The sequence below is a fragment of the Microtus pennsylvanicus genome, chromosome 1, assembly GCF_037038515.1.
Source record: "Microtus pennsylvanicus isolate mMicPen1 chromosome 1, mMicPen1.hap1, whole genome shotgun sequence".
NCBI classification, from domain to species: Eukaryota; Metazoa; Chordata; class Mammalia; order Rodentia; family Cricetidae; genus Microtus; species Microtus pennsylvanicus.
In genome coordinates, this window is record NC_134579.1 from 199,581,676 (window position 1) to 199,606,691 (window position 25,016).

Below are 25,016 nucleotides of genomic sequence, written 5' to 3' on the forward strand. Positions count from 1 at the left end.
GCATATCATTAAGTTTACCCCATTAAGTGTATCTCCATTAAGTGTATGGTTCAGCTGTTGCTATATTTACTAATTTGTGTGGGCACCATTGATTCCTAAATTTAACGTTTCATTACCTTTAAAAGAATGGAACAAAAAGTTCAGGCTTAACTTTGGCCGTGTTGCTGCTGAAGTCTTGATGGCCTGCCGGACTGCATCGTCTGTCTACACCATTAGCGGTAGATAGATCCTTTTCAAGTTAAACCTATAAACTTGTAAACCGCTCACACATTCTCAATGCTGGAAGCATCCCTTCCAGTAGAATTGCCAAGCCTTCCCTGCACCTCCGGCTGCTGAGGGCTGCGAGCCACCTACCTTGGGGCTAAGATGCAGAGTTTAGCCATCATCTAAGAGTTGGGAAAAGAGATTGGAAATGAGTTTGCTTTAAATAAGAGTGCCACGGGCAGACTGAAGTGAAATCCTGTTTATGCCCAAGGGCTGGTTCTGGAGTACTCAGCCAAAGCAGACCATAGTGTCAGCTTCTAGCCTCTCTGTTAGTTCAGAAGGTGCCCAACTTTCTAAGAGATGGGAGGTTTCACCTCAGTTCTCCTGGTGAGATACCCTCCCTCCCCCACCCCCTCTGGAAGGGTTTTATTTTGTTTTGTTATTTCTGTTATGATTCACTAAACCCAGAACCTTCACTCTCAAAAGCTGGAAAAATAGTTTATAGTTAATGAAGACATGCATTTTAAGTAGCTAGGAATGACTTAGCTCTTTTTCTTCCTTCCTTTAAGCATTGATTTAAAAGGTGTTTGTGAAATTCCTTTCTAGCACTCTATTGTTTGCCCTTAAGCACCAGTGTCTTCCTCCAGTCTTCCTTTGCATAGCTCCTGTGGTAGTTTGAAAGAGAATGGCACCCCAAAGGGAATGGCATTATTAGTAGGTGTGGCTTTGTTGGAGTAGGTGTGGCCTTGGAGGAAGTGTCTCGCTGTTGGGTGGGCTTTGAGGTCTCCTCTGCTGAAGCTACTCCCAGTGAGACAGACAGTTGTCTGTGGCCTGCAAGAAGTTGGACTCTCTGCTCCTTCTCCAGCTCCGTATCCGCCTGCAAGCTGCCATGCCCCTCCCCGTGATGATAATGGACTCAGCCTCTGAACTGTAAACCAGCAACCCTAATTAAATGTTTTCCTTTCTAAGAGTTTCTGTTGTCATGGTGTCCCTTCCCAGCATAGACACCCTAAGACAACCCTGATTGACTTGCGCTTATTCGTGATTTCACAGGACTCAGGCCCCTCGGTGTATAAGGATTTAATGATTTACCTAGTAGCTTACCACATTGTTATTCAATGTGGAACCTGCCTAATGGAGTTTCTTTGATTAAGCGTTTGTATGGCTGAGTGCTTTGAAGTCAATCTCTAAAACAAAATAAAACAAAACAAGCAAAAGCACAAGTTGTAAGTAGAGAAGAAAGAGCAATCTAATCCTGACCCAAGAAGCACCCCCAAATTTCCTGGGCTGAGACTCTCTGTAAATTTCGGTTTCATATTTGCTGTAAGCTGGTGAAAATGACTCAAAGCATTTGCATTTTTGAGTGTATTTATTACGTGATGTAATAAAGTTTAGTTTTACAAAAAAGAACCCCAATCTACCTCCGTTCCCCTCAAGTTTCCAGTCCTAGGCAGCTACTGATCTACTTCCTGTGTCTGTGGACCTGGTTGTGGTGGTGAAATCTTACACTGTAGGGTTTCATCTACATCATTTTGCCGAGCATATCTGTCATGTTTATCCAGTGGTAGCCTGTATGAGGCTCTAACTCCTTTTCCTTGCTAAGACCCATTGTGCCAATCTGCCACATTCTGCGTATCTACTGCTCAGTGGATGGACATTTGGTTGGTCCCTCCGTTTGGCTATGATGTCATGCTACTATGAGCATCCAAGTGTGTTTTTTATGTGTGCAGGTGTTTTGTTTCTGGGTGTATCTAGGTGTGGAATGTCTAGGGCACAAGGTAATTCTGTGTTTAGTATTTTCAGGAACCACCAAACTAAAGCGTCATATCCTTCTCCCATCTTCCACTAACTAGTGTGTGAGGGAGGGTCCATGTCCTCACATCTTTACCAAAACATGTTATTGTTTGGAAGGAAAATTGTTTTCAGTAAAAATATAAAGTCATTAATATAGAAAAATTCCAATTACGTTATCTTCTACTCATTTGAGGTGGCTCACAAATGAGTCATGTGATACTAGGAACGGGAAGCCACTTTGTAGCTTTGTATACAAAACAGCTCACTGGAGATTAATTGCCTTATCATTAACGTTCTCCAGGTGCTTAGGAAATGTGGATTTTCTCTTATGTCTAATGATGGCCTGATGATTATATGTGTAAGGCACTTGAAAGTTAAGTCTGTTTCTGAACGCAATTAAGTCAAATTGAAATAGGACAAATTGGATAACAAAATTAAAATTTCAAAATAGTAGTGTCACGGATATAATGTGTGCGGTTCTCTATGCTATTGAGGAGAGAGTTCACACTAGGGTGAGAGGCCCAGCATTTTATTTACTTAGGGTGGCTTCCGCCTGCCCATGCTTGCTATACTTCTTACTCGGGCATAGCACATCAGCTCCCAGACAGTCCCCTGCAAGCCTTTTATGCAGGGTGTTTTGTTTTTTTCTTCTTTTTTCTTTGACATGTTGTATTTAATGTGTTGAGAAATGCAAATAAAGTACGGAAGATTCTCTAATCCTCAGACTCGGTTTTTTATTAATCTGACAGACCCACCAATATTGTTAAGGAAAATGTGTAAATCTGAAGTCACTTCCTACCCCAGTTGTCTGTCCATCACCCATTGTTAGGCATCAGAAGTTCAAGAGCACTTATATGGCTTGCTGACTCCTCCTTTGCCTCCATCTTGAGCCTCAGCGGCTGCCATGTATGGCTGCTGAAGGTGTGTGCCTGCCCTGATGTGCACAGTGGGGTCTTTCTTCTTGTTACCAGTGAATGATACCCTCTGTGGGAAAAACTTTTCTCTCTTTTCAAGATTCGGATGAACTCTACTATCATGAGAGAGCCCTTTAGAGCTGAGTTCAGTGTTTGACTTCCCGGAGAATAAGATCCAGAAGTGTCTGGAATGTACTGTATCTGAGAGGGACTGAGATTAAACAAAACATTAAAAGCAAATGCATGTTGCAAGGAGGGGCAACTTATTGGTCCCGAAATAATCACACAGAAACTATATTAATTAAATTACTGCCTGGCCCATTAGCTCTAGCTTCTTATTGGCTAATTCTTACATATTTTTTTTTAATTTTATATACCCAAAAGGGGTATTACTGGGTCTTGAATAAGGTTGTTTTCTAATTTTCTGAGAAATCACCACACTGACATCCAAGAGCTGTACCCTTGCATTCCCACCAGCAATGCAAGAGTGTTCCCTTTACCCCACAACCTCTGCAGCAGTGCAGGAGTGTTCCCTTTCCCCCACAACCTCTCCAGAAATGCAGGAGTGTTCCCTTTTCCCCACAACCTCTCCAGCAATGCAGAAGTGTTCCCTTTTCCCCACAACCTCTCCAGCATAAGTTGTCATCAACTTGGCCATTCTTACAGGTGTAAAATGGAATCTCAGAGTTGTTTTGATTTGCATTTCTCTGATGACTAAGGATGTTGAACACTTCCTTAAGTGTCTTTCAGCCATTTTACATTCCTCTGTTGAGAGTTCTTTGTTTAGGTCTGAACTCCATTTTTTTTTTTTTTTGGATTATTTCTTCTTTTGATGGCCAATTTCTTGAGTTCTTTGTATATTTTGGAGATCAGACCTCTGTCTGATGTGGGGTTACTGAAGATCTTTTCCCATTTTGTAGGCTGTCATTTTGTCTTGTTGATCATGTCCTTTGCTTTACAGAAGCTTTTCAGTTTCAGGAGGTTCCATTTATTAATTGTTTCTCTCAGTGTCTGTGCTGCTGGGATTATATTTAGGAAGTGGTTTCCTGTGCTAATGAATTCAAGTGTACTTCCCACTTTCTCTTCTATAAGGTTCATTGTGACTGGCTTTATGTTAAGGTCTTTGATCCATTTGGACTTGAGTATTGTGCATAGTGATAGATATGGGTCTATTTTCATTCGTTTACATGTTGATATCTAGTTATACCAGCCAGCACCATTTGTTAAATATGCGTTCTTTTTCCAATTTGATATTTTTTGTTTCTTTGTCAAAAATCAGATGTTCTAAAGTGTGTGGATTAATATCTGGGTCTTCAATTCAGTTCCATTGGTCCTCCTGTCTGTTCTTATGCCAATACCAGGTTATTTTCAGTACTATAGGTCTGTAGTAGATTTTGAAGTGAGGGATTGTGATGCCTCCAGAAGTGCTTTTATTGTACAGGAAACTCTTACATCTTAATTTAACCCATTTCTATTAATCTGTGTATAGCAAAATAGTTGTGGCTTACTGGCTAACATTCCCAGTGTCTGTCTCCAGCGGGCTACATGGCATCTCTCTAACTCCACCTCCTTTCTCCCAGCATTCAGTTCTGACTTCCCTGCCTACCTAAGTTCTGCCCTGCTATAGGTCCAAAGCAGTTTCTTTATTCCTTACTGGTAATCATAGCATACAGAGGGAATTCCTACATCAAATACATACTGTCCTTACATATTAGAGGCAATAGGTCTGGGAAATACAAAGCCATGGACATAGTAATGGTAACACAAAATATAGGGAAGGAGAAAGGTGTCTGCTGCTGTAATGATCGCATAATGGTGTGAACCTCAGTTAGAAGGCATCTGTGGTCAAGAGTGTCTACAATGTGACTCTCTGGGGAGAGAGCTCTCTGAGCACAGTAAACAGCCAGCCGAAGGAAATTGCTGTGCTGTGAGAGTCTCCATGTATAATTGATGAAATTCCTGCCATCTGGGGAAATTGATTAGTTGGTTTCCTCAGTAGATTTTCTGTAGACAAACATATATTTCTAATGGGATTTATGAGAACCTAAAACTTACTCTAAGAACAACTCTCTGTCCTCTTGACTCCTGTTCCCCCACCCCAGGCTCTTTCCAAGGCACAGGAACACTGCTGCTTAGGTCACAAAGATCATCTTCGCTGCCACAGCATCTGGCTGAACCCCTGTGGGACATCTCTCCAAAACACTTTTCTTTTCCAGGGGCCCAAAACCTTGTCCGATCTTCTTCACAAGACTCAGTCTTCTTTCCGTTCTTTTATGTCCTCACATATCTGTTGATGTTTTCTAGTTTCTCTTTAGTGGTGTCTCTAAGATACCACCGCCTCTGGAATTTTCTCCCTGCTGAATAAGCCAGGGCAAAGGGATGGTCTTCTAGGACCTTTGCCTTTTCTTCATCACCTTGTTCTTGAATGGTTACACTTCTGGCATGTCCCACCCAAAGGAAAATTTCAGCAGAGCTCTGTGTATCATTTTATGAATACTCACTGCTTCTGTATTAACTGGTTATATTCTGATTTCAATATTCTTGACTTTTAAAATCTTTAAAAATATGTTCACTGCTTTTTCAAAATTTAGATCAATGTGATATTCTTGTACCATCATTTTATATTTATTTATGATGGTTCTGGAAGTAATTACTAGGGATACTTTACAACTCTAGATCTCTTTTTTTTATATTTATTTATTTATTATGTATACAATATTCTGTGCGTATGCCTGAAGGCCAGAAGAGGGCGCCAGACCTCTTTACAGATGGTTGTGAGCCACCATGTGGTTGCTGGGAATTGAACTCAGGACCTTTGGAAGAGCAGGCAATGCTCTTAACTACTGAGCCATCTCTCCAGCCCCTCTAGATCTCTTTTATATAAATATATGAAAATCTTGCACCAGACAGCTAAATGCCTATATGCATCAACAGATTGATAAAAATTCTGTTTTGTCTCATTCTCTTCTGACCCCTTTCTTTCCACATATCAGAACATGAAGTGTCAGAAGACAGATTTGTTTTATTTCATGGGACTGTCAGACCCTGACACAACTTGAGTTGCATTTCTTGAGTAGGAATGTTGAAAGCTGTGTGTACCTTAGCATGACCACTTAATACTAAGTTGTTGGGGGTGTTGCTGACCTGTGTTCACATCCCTGTCCTATGTGATAAATGTTAGGCAGTACACATAAACTTGTCTCTGGATCTTAATGAAAAGTTTTTTTTTTCCCTCCTGTGTCCTTATATGTGATCCCTGGATTGTGGATCGCTTACTTGGTAGGTGGGTTAGGCCTTGTTTTCAGTCTGTTAATTTTTACCAAATTAAATAATTGGTACATCATCTAGAAGTCAAATAAACTTGGTTCTTGTCCTAGATGTCCCCTTTCTTCTCCACCTGTAATAGCCCCTTGTAAGTGGAGATTGGGCTTTAGTTTCCTGACTCTCTAGACCATATCACATAGAAACTATGTTAATTACAACCCTGTTTGGCCAATAACTTAGTTGTATTCCTAGCTAGCTCTTACATCCTAAATTAACCCGTTTCTATTAACCTGTGTGTCACCATGAGGCTGTGACCTACCTGTAAGGTTCCGGCGTCCTTCTTCTTGGGCAGATACATGATGTCTCCTGACTCCGCCTTCTTTCTCCCTGCAGTCATTGTAGTTTTCCCCACCTAGTTCTATTCCACCCTGCCATAGGTCAAAGCAGCTTTTTTATTTAACCAATGGCAATAAAATATATTCACAGCATACAGAGGGGCATCCCATATCAGTCTCTTTGGCTTCATGACTCATGTAGCTCTCCTTTGTATCTTCCTATTTCTGCATATGGTGATTATTCTGATACTTTCATATTTATTTTCACTTTTCACATTTTACTCATTGTGCAAGATGAGCATTTAGCCTCCAAGTAACTTTTCACCCTAGCCAGTCATGTCAAACACTGTTAAAATATTCAGTTATGTCTAAAAGGACAGACTATTGGTTCTACAATGCCAAAGAGAAGTATTTTAGTGAGGAAAAAAACTCCTGAATTTTCATAGTGCATTACCACTGAATTGCTCTATAAGGAGATTATTAAGGCCTGGAGATGTGTATTTTAAAGGCTAGCAACATTAACAGCGGCTTTATTTAGCAACAGTATTAAAACAGTGCACGAGACATCTTTGCATGTTGGTATCTTATCCCCGAGCAAGTTTGGTGGTTTGAAAACCCTTGTCAACTAGAGCCTTCATCACCAAACATTTCAGAGGAGAGGGGGTGGAAGTTTATCCCTACTTGAATAAATGTGCCAAAGACAAGTGGTTCTGAGAGTCACAGATTTGCATATAAACCCTCACCAGGGATAAACAGTAGTTGGCTCAGCATGCGAGACGGATGGACTGTGTTTTAAGATAATTGGAGACTGTCTTTTATGCGTTCTCTTTGGTTTAGTTTTGATTTCACATAATTTCATTTGTTGCTATCTCTTAATTTTTCTCAGAATATTCTAAAGAACATAAAACACTTCTGAGGATGGCATTATTACTTGTGAAATTGCCTTATTCATTGTCATCTGATGCAGTTTTTCTTGTCAGTCTTGAAGAAGTGTCTTAGAACAAGCTATTATGTTTTAGCAACTCAACACAGTGGGGATTCTCAAAGTTCATGCTTGGTAAATTTGAATACAATGTAGCCAAGTCCTGCAGATGATTATCTTAAGGTTTCCCTCCCTCCCTCCAGCCTTTTCTTATTTGCCTCCACAGATATGAAATCTTCAAGAACCATCTTTTTGGCTTTTACTCACGCTTTTAATTGTTCCTACCTGTACAAGATTTTCACTCGTAACTCGATAAAAATGTTGGTTTAAGCCATTCATTCCCTCTGCAGCTGCAGTCAGACGTGGTCAAGCTAAACATGTTCTTTTATTTACTGAGCATGTGAGGTTGCTAACACTTTCCACTTGCATTTCTTTCTGCAAAGGTGCTGAGACGTGAGCTGAAGGAGAAAGAACATTCTGTGCTGAACGCTGTAGACCAAGCTCGAGTTTTTCTGGCTGATCAGCCCATAGAGGCCCCCGAAGAACCACGAAAAAACCTGCAATCAAAAACAGGTCAGACTGGTTCTTTCCTATGTCATAAGAAATCCATGTTTTAGGGGAAAAAAAAAAACCAATAACAACAACAACAAAACAACAAAAAAAAAAAACAAGGAGCATTTTCTTTGATGTAAAAATAACTACCTGTTGCATCTTGGATATTTAGCTTGAAATTGAAACAGGGATTTCTTTACTAGGAAGTAGCAGTTCATCACGTAATAAATTTAAGAGAAAATTTCTGACGTATCTTAGGGCCACCATATCATTATTAAATCTTGCACTGTTGCTAATAAAAGCATTCTGGTGTAATAAAAAGGAAGCAACCATGCAGAGCTGGAGACACAGCTCAGTGGTCAAGAGCACTGTGTGCTCTACCAGAGGACCTGGGTTCAATTCTCAGCACCCACATGGTAGCTCACAACCCTCTGTAACTCCAGTCCCAGGGATTCTGATGTCTTATTCTGGCCTCCAAGTACACCAGTTTGCAGACATACATGCAGGCAAAATACCCATACACAAATAAAAGTAAATAAATCTTTTTACAGATGTTGTTCAAAGTGTTTTCCCATCATTCCCTTTCCACAGGAAAAGCGGCTGTGCAGAGTGGCTCACTGTGTCTAGCAGTGTGGGTCACAAGCAGTGATCGCTTATAAGGGTGGGGGGCACAGTGGGAGCCCTTCCCCCAGTGAAGCTGGGATTATATACATATAGCCTACCCCCCCCCCACACACACACACAGTGCGCTCATTGCGTTTTCCACCGCCGCCTTTTTTTTCTGCCCTTGCTCCCACTGTCTGTGGAATCTGCCTGCTGGAATCCCAAGTCAGGTGAAGTCTCACCTCTTGTCAAGCTCAATCACTCAATGTCGTTCCCTTTTTTTTTTTTTGAGACCAAAATTCTTCTGGGGGTAATTGACCCTTTTCTTCACTGGGCTCTATCTACACCTGCGGGTCCCACTGACTTGATTTGAAATTATTAGGGAAATAATTTGTATCTGTATTAAGCACGTACACATTTCCTCTTACCAGTGTTGCTGATAATCTGCCGAGGGGCAGCTGTTTCCCCAGCCTTTGGATGACATTCAGTGTTTGAAGTACTCTAGACATGATAAGGAAGACCGTGCTGCATAGACTATATGCAAATACAATGCCATTTCATCTGAGAGACTTCAACCTCCACTGTGCTTTGGCACTTGGGAAGTGTCCAGGGACTGGTGTCCCGCAAATAGGAGCTGAATGTTCCCTGTTACACATGTATTATTTACACACCCACCCAGAGCATGCGCATGTGTGTGCAAGGCCCACACGCTGCTGTGAAATCCAGGTTCTCAGCCTTGTATGTATGGCCTTAGGGTAGTTATAGGCGGCGGCAGCTGCTTGTTTGCTTGCTCGCTCTCTATCTTGAGTTGGAGGGTATCTCTCACTGTATAGCCTCAGTTGCCCTAGAACTCACTCTGTAGACCACCCTGCCTTGGAATTCACAAAGATCCACCTGTGTCAGCCTCTGGAGTGCTGGAGTGAACGACTTGCACCTCCGTGTCCAACTGCAATCCCTGCTTTCAGGAGCAGTTGCCCCACTGTATTTTTCTATGTGCAACACATAATGTTGTCCGTGCATTATCCGCCTTTCTGTTCTGAACGGTGAGCGACTCTCAGAGCATCTGACCCTGTTTCTGTCCTGGTAGCACTTCCTCACCGATGTGCCATGGCATACTGAGAAGTTCTCCGGTCTTGTGTGACATTTAAGATCTGTGTGATCAAAGCTTTCCTATGTAGTCTTAAAGCCTGTTCAAGTTTTCTTCTTCCTGTTGTCACGGTTCTTCTTCATGGTGTCACAAAAATCCTTGAGTGATCGTGGAACTGTATCGTTATGGTTATTCTACATGCTTGTACTCTGTTTCTTTAAAAATCCTTTGCTGAAGCTGTTCTAGAGAATTCTGCTGTCCTTTAGATAGAGTATTTGAATGGTTAAGACCTGCAGAGGTGAACCAGTCAGGAACCTAGGGTTCCTGAGGGAAATTACCTGCTTGGGTCCCAGCCCCACCATCCAATTGCTATTGTAGGTTTTGCCCTTTTTTTCAGTTCCCTGTATTGCCCTAGGTGGTGTGTTCCCATGTAGTGCGATGTTTTCCTCTTTTGGCTTTTTGAGGGACCCACCACTGAACTCCCAAATAAATTACACACAGAGGCTTATTCTTACTTATAAAAGCCCAGCCTTAGCTTGCCTTGTTTCTTGCCAGCTTTTCTTAACTTAAATTATCCCATCTACCCTTTTCCTTCTGGGCTTTTTCCTTTTCTTACTTCTGTATATCTTACTTTCAGCCTTTACTCCATGGCTGGCTGTGTGGCTGGCCCCTGGAATCCTCTCTCCTCTTTTCTTGCTCCTTCCCCTTCCTCATTTCTCCTGTTTATACTCTCTGCCTGCCAGCCCTGCCTAACCTTGCCCCTGCCTTGCTTTGGGCCTTTCAGCTCTTTATTAGACCATCAGGTATTTCAGACAGGTAAAGAATTGCAGCTTCACAGAATTAAACAAATGCAGCATAAACAAAAGTAACACACCATAAAATAATATTCCCCAACGTTCTCATTTTACTGACTTTATCTTATGCAGTGCCTTTATGCATGAGCACTGGGTTAAGTTCATAAAGGACGCTATATAAGGTGTGAGATAAAGCTGTGTTTGTTATTCTGCCTTTATCTACAGTCTCCTCCAGGAATATGTTTGTGAGATGAACAGTTCGTAGTCATTTACTACCAAATTTAAAGCAAAGAAAAGGAACCGAATTATAGAGAATTCCTTGCAAGAATTCATCTCCTCAGAACTTGCTTTTCTTCAAATCTTGAGTCCCCAAAGCAGAACTGATTACCGCTGAGTGCAGGGATGGGTGGTGGATTATTGATTTTTTTTTTTCCAGATGAAATGAAACCAGACACCAACTACTTAAAACAAATGACCAGTGTTTATGGAGTTTCAGCCTCCTGCTGCCTGCCTCTACTTCCCCTACAATTTTTGCACCTTGCCTTAGCAGTTCTGTCCTCCGGGTTGTTTAGCCCAGAGCTCTCTTAATCTTCGTGGACTTCTTTGTTTTCCATCACCCAAATCCATTTGGTCAGCAAGTCCCATCCTCGCTACATTGAAGCTACACCAGGACTCCCTTACCACTGCATCTTACTCCAGCTCCACCACCTCTCGCTTGGATTAACAACTATCCTTTAGGCTTAGCTCCCTCCCCTGTCCTCCTTTTAACACATTTCCTTCCCAGCTGCCTGGCAAAGCTACTGAAAATGTGAGTCACGTGACTTCGCTGCTTAGCTGAACTCCTTAGGTTGGCTCACTGCTGGCTGGTTCTGTTGTCACCTCCAGCCTGGTTTGCCTGTTGCTCCCATTCTGGCCCTTATTCCACTCTACTGACTGTGTTGCTGTTTCTTGAGTAGCCAGAGTTGCTCCACTCTCTTAAATTTTTGTGTGTCTCTTTCCTTTTCCTGGACCATTCCTGCCCCTCATCTAGTCTAGATCGCTGTGCTTGGTGCTTGGTGCTGCCACCACTACCTGCCCCCTAGGCCCCTCATCTCCCACCTGCCCCTCCCTACTTCTCCCTCTTCCTCCCTCTCCCTTTCCTCTTCTACTTGAGTCTTTATCCACAAGTCTTGTCCTTAGTTAGTCCTTCCCTAGTATCCTCTGCTACAAAGTCTCTCCTCTTTACCGTTTTCTATATTCCCTAGTGTTTGCTGCCCAACGTGTTCTGTGTTTGCTCTGTTTGCCACATGCGCTTTCAGGCCTTCCCTCCTACCCGGAGGAGTATAAGCTCCGTGAAGATGGGACTTTTTCTATTACTGAGTACTTTAAAAAGTGTGTGTGTGTGTGTGTGTGTGTGTGTGTGTGTGTGTGTGTGTTGACTCGAATATTGGGGGACCTGGAAAACTGGACAGAATTTGTTACTTCCTACAGTGGGGAAAAAGATATTACAGTTTTGTGTATTTAAACCTGGAGAAAGGAAGTTCGCATGGCCTCATGATACTGAAAGCCTCGCGCTGGGCTGCTTTTCCTGACTCCTTGCCTCCCCAGGACGTGGCAGAAAAGTGAGGGAGGATGTTGACAGTGAGATGCTTTGGTAGCCCGTATGAACAACTTCCCATCTTGAAAGCTGCACACTGCTGTTGGCACTCCTCGGAAGTCAGCCCTTTAAAAGTTTAGAAGAAACTCCTGGCGCGTCTTCCCTTGCTGTTAGGCTCACATATTGCTCAGGCCCAGTTTTCAAACACCACATCTGGTGGCTACCAAGAGAAAGAGGTTCCATACCAGTTTAACTTCATGAGTTTTTCCACTTCGGTCCGGTTTGGTTTGGGATGGTGAGCAACCAGTTCCCACCTCTCTTTTCCCTTCATATTATGTTCTGTAATGGGAGCTGATTTTCCCCGCTGTTAAAAGGAGATGGAGGAAAATTATCCCTAATAGCTTTTAGACTTTTGTTGTTTACTGTGACTTACTCACAGCTGCTTCGGAGGCAGGGGCTATTTGAGCATTAGCCATCCCATGCGATACTAAAGTACTCAGCGTTGGGCGCATTAGCTGAAGCCGTATTATGGTTTTTCAGTTCCAGTTAATAAGCCGTTTTTGAATATGCTCTGTGTATTGTGCCCTGGGGTACAAAGATAGATCCATCTCTTCTTAATTCGGGAAAATACTTTTCTCCATCATTTTTCTCTCAGATGTCTTTTTCTCCTGCAAGCCCCATTCCCCTCATTTTCTCAATTCTATTAATAATCGCTCAGTGCATTTTTGAATGTTTGAAAAGCAATACCCCCCTGCATTACTCTGTGTGGGGGTGTGTGTGCGTGCATGTGTGTGCAGAGGTCAGAGGTTAACCTCGGGTATCTTCTTTAGTTGCCCTTTACCTCTTTTTGAGATGGGGTCTCTCTCTCTTACCTGTAGCTCTAGATTCACCTGTGCTGTCTGGAGAGAAAGCCCCAGGTATTCATAGGTCTCTGCCTCCCTGTCACTGGGATTACAGGCATGTGACATCACACATGTGTAGTGGAGTTTGTTGTCCCAGTAGCCTGCTCCCAAATAATTTGCACAGAGGCTTATTATTAGTTATAAATGCTTGGCTTATAGCTTAGACTTGTTTCAAATGAGCTCTTACAACTTAGGTTAACCTGTTATCCACCCTCTGCCACATCGAGAGTTCACCCTTCTTCCCAGCAACCACTTAGCCTGGCTCTTCTGCCCAATCGAATTCTATCTAGCTATAGGCCAGTCAGCTTCTTCATCAGACCACTCCTGGTGACATTTATTCACACATCATAAAGGAATACTACTCACACCTGGCTCTTTCAATCTGACTTCTGGGGATTGTGCTCAGGTCATCACGCTTTTACGGCACACATTTTTTTCTTACTGAGCCACCTCTCTCTCTGCAGCAGCCGGATGACCTGCCTAGAGCCCCGAGTTAGCCTTTGTTTAGAATGGGATCAGGGCTTCTCTTCTCCTACTATGGAAGGATGAGTAGAGACTTGGCCTCAGCTTTTCTGTCTGACCTGACCCTGTCTCATGCCTCACTCTCTTCCATGCTTGATGTCCACCAGACACCAGACGTAGCTTTTTGCCACTGGCCTGCCTTATCTTAACTGCTAAGCTTGGTCTTTCTACCCATCATCCCTCTACTCTGTTTCCTAGCTCTTTCCTGATATACTGGCACAGGACCTTGTTCTACCAAACCCTAAAGCAGTCTCAGCCTATTCCTAGTGATGCCCTAAATACATTGCTGCTGATTTCTTTCGTGATCCCCTGGCATCCTGTGGTTAGTCTAACCTCGCTACCAATGTTGGGTCAGAAGTATAGCCCTTCCTGTTGCCTCGGTGACTTCCTGTTTATTGGGGATCGAAATGTGCAAGTGGCTTGTGCATCTACAGAAGCTGCAATCAGGGCCCATCCTGATCCCACTCGGTGTGTGGGAAGCTCTCCGGCACTTCTTTCCAGTCCCAGGCTCACACCTTAGACATGTTGTACATGCTTGAGCTCCACGTCCTGTGAATTGTGAACAAGGACTAAAGTAGAAGTGGCAAGGCAGGGGGCAAGGTTGATTGGAATGACCACACCCATCTGACCACCAGGAGAAGGCAGCAGTGTAGATCCTAGGTAAGACCTGTAAAATAAACTGAGCCAGAGGCATCAATCAAGCTTTTATAGTCAAGGAAACCTGAAGCTATGAATTGCAATTTATACTTGAAGGCAGACTAGGAATCCATTGGAAGAAGGTAAAAGAAATCTTATTGTATTTTAATAAATTTCCCTCCAAAATTGAGAACCATAAAAAAATTGAGTTCAATGGGTACCATGTAATTCTCTGGAAAACTCAGCTACCAGGGCAAGCTATTCTGTTTAGAAATGGTTCAAGCAAATGATTTTTAATGGAATTATGTTACATTAATAATTGTGGGAAATTTAGAAAGCTTTATGTTCATCCTCTTGTTTGAACAATGTGGTATTAATGTCATTTAATGAATCATATCAGCATATTTTTTCCTTTTAATGCAAATTGCTTTTAGTTGATTATTATCACCCACTTTAAAATGGAGTATAAATTTCTTATCATTTGTATTTTTTGCACTTTTTAAACTTTTTGTATTCATTCTTTGAATTGTTTGAATTTGTTAGACAGGTTATATGGTCCCATTTTTCATTAAAAACATATACAAGGGCCAAGAGCATCTAGCATTGCTGACCAAGGTCATTGACGTAATGAAGGGAAGATGCAGGACCAGCATTAAGCTTGAGCTTATTGGCCTTTTTTCACCCCTGGGTTTTCACTGGCTCTTTTCCCATCACTGTAATTTCATCTCCTCCATCTCTGCCCATGCGGAGCCCGCTGGCCACTGACCTCCGTGCTCCTTCTTGACTCTCAGTGTCAAGAACCTCTTAGCCTTGCACACATTTTTCTTGGTTCTTCTTTGTGCTGCCAAGTTCCCCTTGCAGTGCTCAGACCTGCATCTGAATTCCCCATGATGGGTCAAGGATCTGTGCACTTGGGACCCTCAGCCACAGGCAGGGTCGTCCCTTCCCGCCCCCATCCCTCTGCTCCATTCTCTAGAGATAGCCAGAGAAGAACATGGCATTTCCCCGACTGTTCAGCACCGTCAGTAATAATAATTGCTAATATATTATGAAATAGTATGTTATTTTGTTCATTAATTTCCCCACAAATCAGCTTTGAAAATAATTCCAGTTAAAGCCTTCCTGTAACTGTGGCTACCAATTTATGCTCTTCCGAGAATCACTTTTGTTTTATCGTAGGCTCGTCAACTTTGCCTCATTTAAATGATATTTCTCAAGTAGGCATAGAAAAATACAGTTCTTAATGTAATGTGTTTACCTGTTATAGTTGTATGTTGTGTGTGTGTTAATGCTATACATGTAATTAGTTGTATGTCACTGGCCCTGAGGTCAGTGGTTAATAATCATCTTTTCAGATCAGTGATTCCTCCTTGGTTCTTGATGGCTGGTTATGTGCATTAGCAGGTATTTGTTTTATCTCAGAGTATGCTGTATTCTTTGAAATACTAAATGTTTCATTAAGTTTCAGGATGCCAAATAGCAGCAGTGTTTCTCTCTTGTGGGGACTCAAACATATTATGATATGATATTATGATATGGTGATTAAAAATGGGAAGGCCCAGTTCACTGTGGATGGTACCAACCTTGGGCTGGTGGACTTGGGAGCTCTAAGAAAGTGGGTTGAACAAACCATGAGGCTCAAGCAAGGAAGCAGCGTTCCTCCATGGTCCTTGTATCAGCTCTTGCTTCCAGGTCTCGACCCTGTTTGAGCTCTGGACCCTGACTTCCCTCAGCAGTGAAGTGTGACCTTACTGTTGTAAGCTGAAATGGAGCCTTATGGGCACAGTGTTTTATCACAGCAGTAGAAACCCTAAGACAAACAGATGTGACAATGGAGCACCCCGCTGGGCTTGCTGGGACGTGCTGGAGGGTGCTTGTCCTTTGGCAAACTGTAGACAGATTTCAAAAGTGAAATCACATGTTAACTCTATGCCAGTCCATTTTATACCAGCCATGATAAACTTGTGCTGGTAAAATTTTACGATCATTGAATGAACGATGATGTGAAATTATATAGTTTAATAGAAGGTCCTTTTGTATGACTTCTCCAAGGAACTTAGGGTTCCATTATTTTCTCATAACTAATAAAATGAGGCCAAATTACACGTTACCTAACAGAAATAATTATGCTATTAAAACTAGCAGGTGGACTTTCCTCCTCGAGGCCTTTTTTTATTTGTTTTCCTAATAACAGATTTATCAGTTTATATCCCTTCATGGTAAATGATAGACCCTCCTGCTTCTAACAGGCGTCTATGCTTCCTCTCTCCTGGACCAAACTGGCCCCATAACTGGGAGGGAGTAGGGCAGGGGCACAGCTGGCAGTAGCTGCTGGAATGCCACCCAAGAGCCTGTCCCTGCTGGATTCCTTCCTGCCTCTCCACAAGTTTTTATTTTCTTAGCTTTGCTCTCTCAAGGGAGGGATGGCCTGCCTCTCTTTAGATCTGGAGCCTCGAGGAAAGTACTCTCCTGATTCGGGTTGACTCACAGGACTGAGGTTTTCCAGAGTTGGCAGGCTCCCATTACAAGGATGCTGCGGACAGTGGAGTAGCGCCCATACAGCATGGGCAGCTGAGAGACGCTGCATAGACCCTCACACCGAGCCAGTACTTCTCGGGTGTCAACACTGGGCCAGGATCTGTCCTAAGAAGGCACCGTGCTTTTAGTTCTTCTGACAACTGTCTGCACTAGCAGTGTTTTCTACTACCCATTTCACAGATAGGGAAGTTGAGGATGGGCAGTTCACAAGTCTGTGTCAGTTATGAGCCAAGATTTGTGTAATGGAACTTGGTGCTTTCTACCTCTGGAGTTTTTATCTCTTTCTTTACTCCTTAGTATTTTCATATATCCAGTAGAAATAAGGCTTCTTTTTCCTTTAGGAAACTTAGAGCAAAATTAAGTGCATATAGCTGCTTCTTTGTACCCACAGTTACATCTCCTGTGCTGAAATAACACACTGCTTAATAGAGTCACACACCAGTTCACTGATTCCCTGTTACTGTGGGAGAAGGTGTTTGGGCAGTATTAGAATTTGTCTTTGTAATTTTCACATAAAAAGTTGAAATATAAGTAATTGCTTTCAGGCCTGTGGAGCGCAGCAATAACTTAATTAGCTTCCCAAGTCCAAATTAGATGGGTAAAATTGTAATGCATCAAAGGGCACAGAAAAATATGTTACTTTCTGCTCCAGTGTTCCAGACTGCAGAGCAATAGCCAGCTCCTCACAAAATTAACGTTCTGTAATATCTATATGGATGTGGTGGAGCAGCCTTGAACTGAGGAGGCCCCTGGATTGGGAAGAAAATTTTTTTAAAAAGCAAAATATTTTTTTCATGATCACGAATATCATTGCAATGAACTTCCATTTGAGAATTGAGGTAATATTTTCATAAAATCCATTTAACTAAGCAATGCAGCGTTCTAGACGTGAGAACAGAAGTTAGTGTGACAAACAGCAACGTTTTTAATGAATTGCTTGCCATCTGCTACTTTCCCCAGTCAGTGTTGTGACCATCAATAAAACACATTTGCCTCATAAAATAATATAGGATCCGTTTACAGGGATGTATTTTATGGGGATCTACATCTGGGATGTTATTTTCTGGTTTTAGTGGAAAGGGCAGGAAAGCGCTATAGCCCTTGAGTATGGTGTGATACTTTTGTTATTGTTGTTTCTCAGTTGAGAGCTGGAAACTTCCAAGGTGTTGCTGTGTTTTAGAAGATGCAATGCCAACAAAGGCATAAATGTCCCTCTTCGGTTAAACTCGCTGCTTATGTTAGCAGGGCATAAACTAAAAGCATCCTTAACTTCTTTCATAAGAATGCCTAAGCTTTGGTAGAAAGCTCCTGAAATTTGATTTACCGATCACTACCAGCTGTGTGTGGCTGGGAAACAGCTCCAGGTGTGGGGAGATATTGACAGTAACGTGGCAAGAAATATTGTAAAGATGTGGTTCCTGGCCTTGGATTGTGTGTGTGTGTGTGTGTGTGTGTGTGTGTGTGTGTGTGTGCATGCGTACGTGTGCTTATGCACATGCATGCATGGTGTGTGCGTGTAAGAGAGACACAGAGAGGAGAGAGAGACAGAGAGAAAGAGAGAGAGATTGTGGGTAGGCGTGAGTGTGAGTATGCCCATGACTGTAGAGGGCAGAGGACAGCATTAGGTGTTTTTCTCAATGGCTCCTTCAGCTTAGTTTTTGAGAAAGTCTGACCACTGAACCTGGAGTTAACTCTTGGATCGACTCTCTGGCTACTGAGCTGGGGATGGATGTTCCAGTCCCCACCTCCCCAGCTCTGGGATTACATAATACAGCTACACTCAACTTTTTGTGTGGGTGGTGAAGATTCAAGCTCAGGTTTTCATGGTTTCGTGGCAAGCATTAATGCCCCAACCATCTCCCCAGCCCCTATCTGTTGTTTTGTTTAGTTTTTAAAGAAGAGAAAGAGAGTAGACTACGAGAATATCCTTTTCTTTTGGTTGTTAAGTCAAAGCTGTACCAAGTGAGCTCTCGATTCCTTTAACAATACTTACGGAATGCTCACATGTGCCTGGTGGTACTAGAGGTACTGGGAATCCACCAGAGAGCATGGTGGAGGTCCTTGTCCTGCGGACACTGATGCTCTCAGTATCTCTTCTCCCTGTTCAGCGCCATCCCCTGGCACCAGTGTCCTGCCTGTTGCCATCTGGTGTGACAAGGAATACATTATAAAAGTGTTGTCAGCACAAGGATATCAGGGAGTCCCCTGCTACAGAAAGTCAGGAGTTGGCTTTCTGGTCGCTAGCACAGACCTCACTTACCTGTTTAGGTTCTTCTGTCCCTCCTGTTCCTTCCTTGGGCATTGGTGTGATTAGTGTCTACCTGCCTCAGCCTCAGCTCAGTACTGCCTTTGCTTACTCGAGTTCACTCTGCAGGAATCAGAAGTGGCCCTGAGTGAGTAAGATCCCCTGGCCCTCAGGGTGGTCTGTGCACCTGTTTTTTTCTCAGGCCCCTCCCACTTAGTTCCTTGCATTTTGTGATTTTGGAAGGACGATAATAAGTAGAGGCTACTGAGACTTGGTCAACCCACTCAATGCGTAAACCACGTCTTTCAATGGGGACAGGCTCAAGGTGGTATAGTACCCCAGTCACTCCACAGACTGCCCAAGCCACACAACTGTCACCCACATTCAGAGGGCCTAATTTGGTCCTATGTAGGTTCCCCTACTGTCAGTATGGATTCAGTTAGATCTCACTAGCTCTCTTTCCTTGGCCATGTTTATTTCTATTTATTTCTATCTTTTCCTCTCATTCCGCATCTTTTTTTTTTTTTGCTTCTAGATTTACCGTACCACCTTGAGCATGTCCCCATTGAAAGACGTGGTTTACGCAGCGAGTGGGTTGACCAAGTCTCAGTAGGCTCTACTTATTATCGTCCTTCTAATTTACTAGATGAGCGTAATTAGAAGTATTAATCAGCCGAGAGCACTTGATAGTCCCGTGATCTGGTTCATAATGAGCTGTTGTCATCAGTCATCTCACAGACTGGGATGCTGGCGGGGTCTTCTTAAACCACTGTTGGAACAAATTAGGTTGATTTTAATTACTTAATCAGGATATTTGGGGATGAGAATAAAATCGTCTCCATTATTTGAATCAGAAACACCTTTTGTTTATGAAGAGAGTGGAGGGACAGTAAAGAGAGAAAAACACAGATACCGAAAGTGTGAGCATCAGTAGGCAAATACAGCCCGCCACCGCTGTCAGCATCCGGAGGAGCACTGCCCTTTTGGTACCTCTACAGGGATAACGCTAGATTCTTTTTTGTTGTTGTTGTTTTCATATGGGCGTTTACTCATGTAACAAGTATAACAACTTTTAGGTGCACATAATACAATTATGGCATTACTTGATATCCTATAAATAATCATAGAAGGACATGAGACAGCCATGACTATAAGACCAGTGCAGTCAGAGAACTCATAACTCATTTCAAGAAAACTACCATGGTTTTTGATATGCTATTTCTATCTACAGTTTGTATTTTTTCCTTTTTGTTAAGAAATATATTGTTTTAAACAATGTTTTCTCATTTTTATATACTAATCCAAGTTTCCACTCCTTCCCCTCCTCTGCTCCCCACCTTCCCCCTCACCCCATGCCCCATCAGAGAGGGTAAGGCTTCCCGTGGGAAGTCAACAAAGTCTGGGACATCACTTTGAGGCAGGACCGAGACCCTCCCCCCCGTATCTAGGCTGAACAAGGTATCCATCCATAGAGAATGGACTCCAAAAAGCCAGTTCATGCACTAGGGATGAATCTGGGTCTTACTGTCAGTCGCCCCACGGACTGCCCAAGCCACACAACTGTCACCCACATTCAGAGGGCCTAATTTGGTCCTATGCAGGTTCCCCTACTGTCAATATGGAGTCAGTGAGATCCCACTAGCTTAGGTCATCATGGTCTTGACCCCTTTGCTCATATTATCACTCCTCCCTCTCTTCAACTGAACTTTGGGAGCTCTGCCCAGTGATTAGCTATGGATTTGTGCATCTGCTTTCATCAGTTGCTGGATGAAGGTCTTATGATAACAATTAATGTAGTCATCAATCTGATTACAGGGTACCAGTTCAGGTACCCTCTCCGCTATTCCTTAGGGTCTTCAAGTTCGATTCTTAAGTGTGTCACGGAAAAGAATTTCAGGATGATGGAGTGTAAGGCAAAGTGTATCAACTGACATTATTAAGTATTTAGAAAGACATGTACGAAGAGGACAGAATTTATCTAAAATGTGAGTATAGGCTAAAGAGTCATATTCAGGCATCTTTAACACACACACACAGACATCTGTCAGTAATGTAATTTGCAACACAACAAGGTTTAAAAATTAAGCCAAACTTAAAATTGAAGTAAAATTTATTACCTGGTTTACTTTCTTCTCTTCCTTAAAGAATTTCCTTTTGTAAAGAAAATTACAAAGTGGTTTTACTATGTACATATTAGGTTTGGGCAGGAGATATTAGCATTAATATATTGAAATTCAAGGTTAGAGACATTCTGGTCCATGGTAAGCATAGTTCATTGTTTGTTAGTGGTTTTTAACATCCTTGTTTGAGATATCTTTTGTAGAACCTACATTATCTCTGTAGGCAACTTTGGTTTTATCAGTTGGGTTGAAGTTGCTTGAATCTCAGCCATGCAAGTAGGAAAGACAAGTAAGATCCCAGAGTGAGACGTTTCTCTTACATCCTCCATCCCCTTAATCTAACACCTCTTCCCATTATGTCTCAGAAGCACCAAAAGAGAGTGAGTACATCTTTTACTCTTGATCTCTAGTGGCTTAGTCAACTGGGTTGATGTAGAAAATCTCTAGAGGCATCCAGGCCTCCTAGACTTAGAACTAGAAACTTTGTTGAGAAGATACTGTGTGCCAGCTGTGTATGTGTGCATGCATGTGTGTGTGTGTACACATGTGCATGTGTGTGTGTGTTTGTAGTAGAAATTGAGCTTCCAACAAATAAGAGCAGCATCTTGCATGACATATCTGATTCATGTTAGAACTGACGTGCTGTCTTGTAATATTTTTTAAGAACAAATTGTGTAGCTGTAAAAATTCTGCTTGACATCTTTTTCTTTGCCCTTCCTAATTAACTTTTCATGCTTTAATGAAATGTATTATACTGCAAATACATGTAAAAAGGCACACGGGACAAATTGGATACATGGAATGGCTGACCATACATTAAATGATCTTTTAGGGTCTTTGTTTGAATAAATAACTTTATATGGGTGTGGAAAGGAGGGGAGAAAATGAAGTGGCCTTTTTTTTTTTTTGGCAGAGTTTCTCTATGTAGCACTGACTGTCCTGGAACTTGCATTATAGACCAGGATGGCCTCAAAATCACAGAGGTTCACCTGCCTCTGCCTCCAGAGTGCTGGGGTAAAGGTATGCACCACCACTCCAAAGAAGTGGACATTTTTAAATATTTAGTGTTGTTTTTAATTTAAACTATTAGTTAGTTAGTTTGTTTGAGACAGGGTTTCTCCCAGTGTTTTTTTTTTTTTAAGGAATATAAAAAATTGTGTTCACTGTAAGTCAATTCAGTAAATATATATTGAGGTAGACTGGTCACTAGCTGAATTCTCAATTCTCAACCACAGTGGAAAGAAACATTCATAACATAAAGGTTTAGGATCAGTAGTAATAAGAGAAGTTAAGTCAATGGAGTACAGACCTAAACAAAGAACTCTCAACAGAGGAATCTAAAATGACTAAAAGACACTTAAGGAAATGCTCAACATCCTCAGAGAAATGCAAATCAAAACAACCCTGAGATTCCATCTTACACCTATAAGAATGACCAAGATCAAAAACACTGATGACAACTTATGTTAGAGAGGATGTGGGGTAAAGGGAGCACTCTGGCATTACTTATGGGAGTGCAAGCTGGTATAAGTGCTTTGGATATCAGTGTGGTGATTTCTCAGAAAATTAGAAAAAAACCTTCCTCAAGACCCAGCAATACCACTTTTATGTCCAAAGGAAGCTCAATCATGCCACAAAGACATGTGCTCAACTATGTTCATAGCAGCTTTGTTTGTCATAGCCAGAACCTGGAAACAACCTTAATGCCCCTCGACCAAAGAATGGATAAGGAAAATGTGGTACATTTACACAATGGAGTACTTATTACACAACAGAAAAAAATAATGACATATTGAAATTTGCAGGCAAATAGTTGGAGCTAGAAAACATCATTATTGTGTAAGGTAACTCAGACCCAGAAAGTTAATTATCATATTACTTACTCATAACTGTTTTTTAAACATAAAGCAAAGAAAACGAGCCTACAAATCACAATCCCAGAGAATCTAGACAACAACAAGGACTCTAAGAGAGACATACATGGATCTAGAAAGTAGAAAAAGTAGAAAAAGACAAGATCTTCTGAGTAAATTCGGAGCATGGGGACCTTGGGAAAGGGTTGAAGGGGAACGGAGAGTCAGGGAGGGGAGCAGAGTAAAAATCAATTAAAAAATGAAGTTGAGTCGGTACTTTAAAGAAAAAAAATAAGATAACCTTAGGAAATCTTCCTTAATAATAAAACTAGGATGATTCCAATAAATGTCTATCTTTATATTATAAAAGAAATGTTCATTCTCAAAATAAATATTTTCATAAGCACACAAAAGCAGAATGTCTGCCATTTTTAAAATAAACATTGAGATTAAAGTCTTTTCCTGTGTAAGAGGAAAGGATTCCATGGAGTTTACGCTTGACAAGACAGGACTGAAGAAATCACGTTGCATACCCGGTACTCAAGCAACACCTATGCGCAAGAAGGGCATGGCGCTGGTGCCTAAACCTGGTTCTGGCTTCTAGCCTAGGTGGTCTTTCCTCCCTGCGGTCTTCCTTCCTGTGGTATAAAAGAGCCCATTGAACAGCCACACAATTTATGGCCACACTTGAAGAAATAAAGAAAATACTGATCATTTCTCTCCCCCTCTCTCTGGAGCCCAGGCTGGCCTCAAACTTCAAAGATAGAGATTACAGTCATGTGTCACCTTTTACTTTTTCCTAAAATCTTTGCCACAGTATAGACCTTATTATTTAAAACAATAAAAAATGCAAAATATCCATAATGAGTGATAGGCTATAGAATAGAGAATCAAATTAATCAAGACATATACATAATACATTTTGAATATAGTTCCACCTTCAAACTTTAGGCGGTTCAATCTCACAGCCTGAAAGGAGGGGCCTGAGGAGGGAAAGGGTGAAGATATATGCACAGGTGCACACAGACACCAAAGGGGAAGGAGAGGGCATGGGAAGAGTTCTTCTGGCCTGAGAATTGCAGGCAAATGTATTTGCCTTTTTCCTACTGTTTCCCTCTCTGGCATCAACCTCCAGTACCGCTTCTCAAATGCAAACTAGAATTTCCTCTTATCACTGAGCTACCAGACTGCCTAGATTTAGTGGCCATGTTCTACATGGGATCCACACATCCACACATCAGAGGGGAAATGTGTCTTCAGCTGCAGGACCAGAGCTTCAGTGTGTGTATTCCATGAAGCTATGCATGCTCTACTGGAAGGATACTGGACTCACTGGGGCAGTGTGGGCATCTGTCCTGGGATTTCCACCTGATGGGCTAGGTCAGCACACTCTAGTGTGGGTCTCTGACGTCAGCTTCTAGAAAGTCCAGTTTTAACCTGCTCTCAACAGGACTTCTTGTACAAAACCAGGCTATGACTGGTCCAGATGCTTCTCCACGCAGAACTTCAGAATTTACCACAGAAGAACATGTATCCATTGATTTTCAGAAGGGAGGCTTTTGTTTTTATAATGAATGCAGTCATTTTCCTCTAATTCCTTTATACCACTTTGAAGTTTTCTCTCTCTCTCTCTCTGTCTCTCTCTCTGTCTCTCTCTCTGTCTCTGTCTCTCTCTCTCTGTCTCTCTCTCTCTCTCTCTCTCTCTCTCTCTTCTTTTACTGTTTTATCTCCTCAAATTGTCCTAACTTGATATTTCACATGTTACTTTATTTTACATGCCCTGCACATGTGGAAAGCTTTGTTTTCATTGTGTCTGTTATTCTGTTCTTGGTCTACAACAGCTACTAAGGCTACTGCAGTCCAATATGCTTGTGTTCTGACTTAAAAGTGCTGAGCAGGCACAGGGCCTCTGTGGTAAGCAGATGGTTTTGGGGAGCTGCTTGAGTGGGATTATATGACAAACCAACAAAGGATGCTCAAACAGAACAACCTACACCTCTGCCCTGGGATAATAAAGCTGTGAGTGCCTCTTTGTCATGTGTTTTCTAATGGTTGGCTCAGGAACAATTTCTACTTTATCCAAGGGAAACCATTGTGAGTAAGCTGTCCTTTCTGGAACAGCTTGTTCTCTCTCTCTCTCTCTCTCTCTCTCTCT

The 25,016-nt window shown here is 42.1% G+C and overlaps 1 protein-coding gene across 8 annotated transcripts in view; it reads left to right on the forward strand.

Moving 5' to 3' along the window:
- The window catches only part of Utrn (utrophin), a 506,130-nt gene that overhangs the window by 379,080 nt on the left and 102,034 nt on the right, over nucleotides 1–25,016 (forward strand). For all 8 annotated transcript variants that reach the window (XM_075948903.1, XM_075948906.1, XM_075948904.1 and 5 more), the window contains one exon: nucleotides 7,877–8,006. In XM_075948903.1, coding sequence (XP_075805018.1) covers nucleotides 7,877–8,006 — 130 coding nt within the window. The remainder of the gene's footprint in view (nucleotides 1–7,876; nucleotides 8,007–25,016) is intronic.